General features: G+C 40.6%; 1 protein-coding gene across 1 annotated transcript; it reads right to left on the reverse strand.

The window, feature by feature from the left end:
• Window positions 1-4,149: 4,149 nt before the first annotated feature.
• Window positions 4,150-8,167, reverse strand: LOC124270037. The gene is made up of 3 exons (XM_046705061.1): window positions 7,893-8,167; window positions 6,129-6,232; window positions 4,150-5,905 (listed from the first exon to the last, which is right to left on the reverse strand). Exon 3 carries the CDS (start codon window positions 5,892-5,894, stop codon window positions 4,959-4,961), a length of 936 nt encoding a protein of 311 aa, XP_046561017.1. The 5' UTR covers window positions 5,895-5,905; window positions 6,129-6,232; window positions 7,893-8,167; the 3' UTR covers window positions 4,150-4,958.
• Window positions 8,168-8,532: the final 365 nt, after the last annotated feature.

The raw sequence follows: 8,532 nt of genomic DNA on the forward strand, positions 1-8,532 counted from the left end.
ACAGAAATTTGAAATAAGAAGAGACTTTGGTTTGGTTTGGTTTTGGTAATAAGCCATTGCTAAATCATATAATCTTTTCTGCTAAAAGTCATATGTATACTTGAAATTTAAAGAAAATAATTCCAAAAGTTAATAATGTCTTAAAATTTTTGAAAGACACTTATACTGTTGAAAAGGTCATATCCAGAAGGAACAATAATTTTGATAATTTTCAGATAAATGGTTTCCTTTATCCTCAGTTTTCAATCTCTGACTTAATCTGTAATCAAACTTGAATAACTTTATTGCATTATAATTTCTTCATGCTACCAGTTGATGAACTTTGATCATGCATATTTACACTTTTTGCTTTACTCTATATACTTGTATTCAATCATGGGAACAAATGAAAAAAAATGATCACTAAGAGTTTAAGGTAGCTGGTCACGTGATCATTATCGTATTCTAGTTTTAGACCATCACACCGATTACAAATGAGATATTCTTCAAGATCATTGAGGTTAACAGCTGTGTTTGTTCAAACATGCCATAGAAAGTCAAGTGAGTGTATGAGTGTGTTTTTTCCAACACGATGGCGGACATACATACATACCATTGCAACCGCTTCACAATATATTATATGCACAAATATTCTACATACACAATGAATTTTAGTAGAGTGGGTCGTTTATGTTTCCGTAGTTCCACCAGAAGACATTTTGGATAATAAATATCACACTTTTGATATAATCATACACAATTAAGGGTTTCGCCATATATTCTTACAAACTTAGCTGCAAATACCTGCAATACTGCTGACTCACCTTTAAGCAATATTTACGTATTCACTCACTAAGTCTTTTGTCACTCCAGATGTTTTGTATGCATGCGTTGGTTATGTACAGCAAAGTATACCATATATACAGCTTAGTATTTCTAAGTAACCCACCTTCTTCACACTTTGGTGTGAAAGGTGTCAGTTGAGTTTACACAGGACCCTTTGTGTGCCCTGTTGATACTATTTACATTTATATGGTCCTGCTTGCAGGTGCAATATAGCAATTATGTCACTGCATGCACCATACATTACCGATTTCCATATTGCATAAATTCCTACACTGAGCACTCACCATCTTAACTTGACAACGACTGGTAAACATCTTTTGTCTTCAATGAATAACCTGTAAACACCATTCGACAGCTTAACTACTGTACCTGTGACAAACAAATGTACTATGTGAACACCGAGAGGAGAGACCAAGGTTCACAATCGTCATGTGGAGGCACCTTTAGGACAATTGTTCATGTAGCTATGAGAAGTACCGCAACCTTGAATATTACTTTGCTCTTTGTCCAGCAAATGTATACCAGTTCAGGTATAAAAAGAGGGGTATGGTCTTACAACAGCACGTAGCTCTTTTGATTCCAGCAGCGAGGTTCTGACTTGGTTTCTGTTAAACCCGGCAAAGCCATAACATACCATAACAATGATTAACAGTTCACAGAGGTGTCATAGCTCAGTACAGTTATCATTGAGGCACACAGACCAAAATTATGTTCAACACGACCCCTATGAAACTACGTCAGTGTTAAGTATCATGTGCACACATCGCACGTTGATAATGTTTTTCAAACTAACGCATCGAAGTGTTCAAACTAATACATCGAAGTGTTCAAGCTAATACATCGAAGTGTTCAAACTAATACATCGAAGTGTCCAAACTAATACATCGAAGTGTTCAAACTAATACATCGAAGTGTTCAAGCTAATACATCGAAGTGTCTAAACTAATACATCAAAGTGTTCAAAATAATTCATCGAAGTGTTCAAACTAATACATCGAAGTGTAAAGAAAGGAAAGAGAAAAAGAAAGAAAGAAAAATTATCATTTTTCGTGTAAGCCCGATAGGTTGCAAAGCTTTATATACTAGGCACATGAAGAAACTGTGCATACAAAACTTTAAAATCTAAATTTATCAAACCTATGTAGACACATAAGGATTTAAACTCAGAGATTAGTGACATGTATCCAACATGCATGCACGTGCCACGTTCCGTGATATCAGTGGCTACGTCCTTGAGACGTGCAGGACGTTGTTGCACGTGCATTCCGGGAAAGAGAAACAGAGCAAATGAATGCCATACAATACTGTCACTTTGGAAAGCTCAACCCCTGCCCTTGCGATCGTTCAGAAAGTTATACGGCTATAGAAACGCATAGCATGCCAAGGCTCACGTCTGCACAACGTCATGAGGCCATTGGGGTGGTCCTGTGGGGAAATGTCTCAACGACAAGTGGCTGCACATTTCCACAGCCACCGGAACACCATTTCTGCACTGATGAGACGCTACCAGAACACAAATGACGTCATCGATCGGCCACATTCTGGACGTCCACGTGTAACAACGCCAAGACAGGACAGATGGATAAGGGTGACCCATCTTCGCCACAGGTTACAGACTGCAGTGATGACTGCCGGAACATCCCAGCACTTCGCCGTATCCTCCCCAACACAGTTTGACAACGTTTACGTCATCACGGGATCAGAACACGACGTCCCGCCATACGGCCTATCCTGACACAACGTCATCGACAAGCTCGCCGAATGTGGTGCCGAAATCATGTCCGCAGACCCTTGTTTTGGTGTAGAAATGTTGTTTTTACAGATGAGTCCAGGTTTAACATTTCCCATAGTGATGGACGTCAACGTGCCTATAGACGCGTGGGAGAACGTTATGCACAGGTCTGTGTCTTGCAGAGGAATCGCTTTGGTGGTTGTTCCGTGATGATTTGGGGTGGAATAACAGCATGCCAAAGAACTCCCCTTAGTAATCATTCAGGGCAACTTAACTGGTGTGGGCTACAGGGATCAAATTCTTCGACCTGTGGCGATTCCTTTTCTGCGACGTCATGGCCCTGGGTTAACATTCCAACAGGACAATGCCCGCCCTCATACGGCAAGGGTTGCTATGGATTCCTTGCAACACCACAACGTTGACTTACTGCCTTGGTCTGAAAATTCACCGGATCTCTCCCCGATAGAACATGTTTGGGACGAGATGGATCTACGTCTACGCCGTCTTCCTCATCCGCCAGATAACGTCCTTGCTCTTGCAACAATTCCTTGAGAGAATCTGGCGTGACATCCCACAAACCTTCCTTGCACGTTTGATAGGCTCTATGCGTCGTTGATGCACTGCTGTTCTCAATGTCGATGGTGGACATACCCGTTATTGAGCTTGTGACATGGTCGTTTGACCCCGGTCCCGCTTGTGGACTCGTGACGTCATTGTGATTGACTTTTCAGTTGAAATTCTCCCAACTTGTTATGGTCTCATGATCCCTCCATTACAGTTTATATGTACCTTTGACATTGTTATCGTACTTATCAACTGGGATAATATTTTGACAATGCACAGTTTCTTTATGTGCCTAGTATATAATGTAATTTCCAAAGCAAAAAGTATAAACGGTATTACCTACTGATCAGAAAGGCTTATCAGTACCCCACCGCCACCACCCCACCCTAGGCCAACCCAATCACTCATACTCTCCCTCTCACACACATGCACACACACACTCCCTAACATGCATATCGCTCTGGCCCATAGACCCAATATTGTAACCTTTTAAACAGACATCATGTGTATGTCAAGAAAGGCAGGCACGTTAATAGTGGTGCTCAGTCATGGGTATCACTTCGCCACGTGGTTCTAATGATCTCCGTGCATTATGGCGTGGTCCGACGCTGTAACGAGCCCGATGTGACAGTTATATTACAGAACCATTGAAATACATGTTAAAGTAGTGTTAATCTGGTAACACTATATTTACCCATTACCAACCATTTACGCGTGTACTAAATATATTACAAACCTAACCCTGGTCACACGAGATTTCAAAGGTAATGAAATGCATGTCCTACAATCACAGCATTTACATACGTTACACATGCTAGAAAACACATGAAAACAATGGCCAGATTTACATACCTGTGAAATACAAGTAAATGTAGAGTTGAATGTTCGTTTATTTTAACACTTTAAACGTGTGTAAATCTGTCAGCCAGATGATACGTAGATTTCAAGCGTTGTTCATATGGCCGCCGGATGCAACATATATTCCCTAATGTTAGTAAATTTGGGTAATACAGTCATTTTGTGTGGTGCACAAAACAACTTTATCTTAAACACAAGCCATCATTCAGGTATCACTGTCCATGCTGCGCAACACACCTCATAGGGTGAGTAAGCACTGCCGTCTGAAAACGTATGATACCCCCAAAAATAATTCGATAAAATTAAATGTTTACTCATACTAACTTATGTTGCAATTATCATCGAGTCTACACATGTATTTCCAAGCACATACAGATTCTTGATATCTCTTTATCCTCTTCGTTTTCTGATAACTGTATTGCAGATTGTAAGCTGCACATATTTAATCCACCGAAACACAAAATGATTTATCCTAAATCTTTACTTAAAAAGTTAAACCATGTTCTCATTGTACTCTTGAGCTCCATTTGATCACAACGAAGACCAGAATAATCTATTCCTTCTATGATCAAACTTGTTTTCAACATGACTTTATAATTGTCCTGTCATGCCTTATCGTGTAACACATTCAGAATAGACACAAAAAGATCACTGTGAACATTTTTCATTTCAGCTTGATCCTGTGGTAAGTCATCACTGGCAATTAATACAACCTGCAGCTGTATTACTGAAACTCATATGAGATATCCCACAGTTGTACTTATCCAACAAATATCCCATGTTTTCTGCCTCTTGAGCACTACGAACGGAGACGTGAAAACACCATCTGTTCTGTAATCCAATGTGTGTTCAACGAAATAGCATAATGTTCGAAATGCCTGTCGAGATACATTGGCGGATAACACACTTCTATGGAGGGGCAAACTGCCCCATTATCCCAACACATGATATTTCGGAATGTGAAAATACAGTCGTTTTCCTATACATTTCCCTTAACTGAATTTTCTTTACGCTTTGGACTCTTCACATCATTCTTCTTTTCAGGGACAATCTTCTTGTCTATTCCTTTTGCATGTAGCTCCACCACTTGAGAGGACAACTTCGTTCCTTCGACGAGCCCTTTCGTTGTCAGCTTGATCGCATAGTTGTTGTACTCTCTCCCGTTCAACATAATTGTCTCCCTCACAAAGTCCACTTTCCTATCCGGATCCTTCTCCTCCTTATACTTGTGAAAAATGTGTCTTAGATCCTGAATCTTCCACGACATCATTACCTTCTTGTCCTTCTTCCTTCTTATGTACACTGGAGCTTTGCCTGATGGCATTCTCATGGTGGTCTCAACTGTGAACCTGTAGGACATTTCTTTCTCCGTGAAGATAACTTTGGCCTCACAATTAGTGTTTTCTTTAACTTTGATTTCACAACTTGTTTCAAAAGTCAAGACTTCCTCAAATGTCTGTTCAGTTGTTTTTGTGACCTCAAGCTTTGCTTCAAGTCCACAATCGACACCACAAACAGAGAAATTAGCAGTGCCGCCGATTGTAAATCCTTTCTGGAAGGTCACTGATACACTTGCTTTTCTGGCACGTTCCATTCTGAAGTTGTAAACTTGTTCCATGTCTGTGTCATTATGATAGTCAGTGGCGAGTATGGATGTGTTGGGCATACCTTCTCCAATCTCTGGTGCTGTTTTAGAATCGCTCTTGATATTCAAGCCTTCCAGCACTGCATCCGAATGTGAAAATTGGTAATAGTTCATTGGGACGTCAATAACAAAGTCCTTTCGTCTGATGAAACACCTTCTAAAATATCCTATGTCTTTAATGAAGGTATCCCATGCCCAATCTTGTATAATCCCTTGAACATCGATAATTGAAGAGATGTCTCCGACTTTTGAATCACCTCCACAGACCATGGTGAGAAGAGCTGCAAGTATATGTGTTTTTTAAAATGTTGTAGGGGTCAGGTGAAGTGGTGTTAAACGTAACGTTCAGGTTTTACAATAATGATAAATTTTATGGATAACAATAATAATAATAATATTTAATAAGGCCATTTATATGGCGATCAACTCCACCCCGCATGGGCATGTTCTAAGTATCTACAACATATAGACTTCTTGAACGCTATGTGCGTAACACAAACATACCAACAATGACGGTGTAATATTAGGCTCCCCTGTCACGTTCAGTTGAGCAGCAGGCAGATCGTGTAGCCCTTCATGGACACCACAGCAATGCGTTGACACAACAGCTGTAACCAGGTAAACAAAACGTATTTCAACAGTTACCTTCTATACCACGCTAAGCAACCGCCATGAATTTGAACTGACGTTGACAAAACACATAAAGCACGCCGTTCATTGTTGACATAAGTGTATGCAATTGCACTCCTAGCTTTTCTCCTGGCGATAATAGGCAAACATTACTGTTAACGAGCAAATCATTTCTGACTCTCTCAACGTTAGTAAAGAATAGTATAATGCATCGGGTGACGAATTCGCCAGGTTTGACTGGGTTCGTTACCAGTTACTGATGCTAGTATCATGTTGGAGCAAACCCAAAGGTCGGTGTTGTTGCCTCAGATTGCCAAGAGTGGTAATATCACTCAACGATGTCAAAAAAATAAGTCTGGATCAGCAACACCACTGATTCGAAGTATGATCCTACGTCACCGGACCTGACGCACTCATCTTCTTTACTCGACCTTGCGATAAGCAAGGTAAAAGACCACGTCACAGTATTTGGCGATCTCATCCTCTGAAGTTGACCTTGAGTCTGGCAGGGTATACCCGGACCTACTCTTACCTGGACTACCCAGGGTAATACTTCTTGGGTGAAAGCCAGGCGCAAGGATATGATTGTGATATAAACAAGAATCATCAACAGGGCGAACTTTGCAATGCAAACGTGTTTACAATTTACATCACCTGGTTTCCCCTTAAGATCAGGCTCTGGAATTTCGAAGCTCTCTTAGCGCTAAGATAGTCGTAAGCTAGTGTTAAAGTATGTCACGTACGACTATCTTAATGCTGTGAGAGGTTCGAAAATCTGAGCCCTCGTTTAGAATTTGTCTTCAGTAGTATGTTAGGCGACTAACGGGATCGGGATTTTAGGCTTGGTAACTTGGTTGATACTCGTCATTGTATACCAGTTGCATAGATCAGTGCTCATATATCAATCACTGGATTGTCTTGTCCAGAGTCTATTGTTTACAGGCGTGTAGCCTGAGTATTACACGGATCTGTGCTCATATATCAATCACTGGATTGTCTTGTCCAGAGTCTATTGTTTACAGGCGTGTAGCCTGGGTATTACACGGATCTGTGCTCATATATCAATCACTGGATTGTCTTGTCCAGAATCTATTGTTTACAGGCGTGTAACCTGGGCATTACACGGATCAGTGCTCATGATGTAAGTCATTGAGTTGTCCGGACTAGGTTCGATTTAAATGATTGAGTGAGTGAGTTATTATTTAACGTCACATCGGCAATATTTCAGCCATATCGTGACGAGAACATATGTGACATTGAAATGGAATAGATGTATATTATAAAAACCTGTCGACGAAGGACAGTAAAACAACTAGAATATCACAATTACAACTAAAACTAGTGTGGAAAATTAAAACTAATAACTCTAATTGGACAATACAATATAAAAACTGGCTATAGATCGCCAACAACTGAAGGTAGATCACCAAACTAGGGACGGTTCGATTTAAAGACAACCGTCGAATGCGGCGTTAAGCAACAAATATAACAGCGTTTGTCACTTTACCTCCGTCTACCCAAAGCCACCTTGTTCTAGACTATTGGCGAAACACCCATAACAAACGTAATGTATATACAACTTTGTGCAATGAGTATACGACTTATTTACAGAAATATGCCAAGTTGTTACCTTTTTACCTGTATCACAGGGGTTGTGGTTCACACTACCTGGTTCTTCCCAACTGTCTTGTGACCGACAGTGTTTAGGCTTGCGTTGAAACTCATATCCGCCATTAGTAATATGCCACCGCTTATCGCGTGTGCCGTCGTAACAAAGCGATCACAACGGTATAATATTCTTGGTCGCTTTGACACTGGCTGTGTACTTAAACAGGATCTATTTTCAGTGATTGGTCTGTGGTAGTCTCTTCTGTGAATGAAACTGAGACGTTGGCTTTGTGTCAAGAAGGCTATCAGATTACATACCGGGTGGATATAGAATAGAAATAACTGTTGTTTGAGAAGCTTCAATCAAGCTGGAGGTGATTGTAGTTCCCATTTAATGGTGCTAGCAGTGAGTGAGTGAGTGGGTGAGTTTAGTTTTACGCCGCACTCAACAATATTCCAGCTATATGGTCTGTAAATAATCGGATCTGGACCAGAAAATCCAGGGATCAACAGCATGAGCATCGAACTACGCATTTGGGATACGATGACATGTGTCAACCAATTCAACGAGCCTGACCACCCGATCCCGTTAGTCGCCTCTTACGACAAGCATGGGTTACTGAAGATCAAGCGTTGTGTCACTTACATAACATAACTTTTGTTACGACGT

The sequence above is a fragment of the Haliotis rubra genome, unplaced genomic scaffold (genome assembly GCF_003918875.1).
Source record: "Haliotis rubra isolate DU_JTF1 unplaced genomic scaffold, ASM391887v1 Scf1491, whole genome shotgun sequence".
Lineage (NCBI taxonomy): Eukaryota > Metazoa > Mollusca > Gastropoda > Lepetellida > Haliotidae > Haliotis > Haliotis rubra.

What these genes read in the sequence shown, in the direction of transcription:
- LOC124270037 (XM_046705061.1), bottom strand. Translation starts at nt 5,894, where the DNA reads ATGGTCTGTGGAGGTGATTCAAAAGTCGGAGACATCTCTTCAATTATC.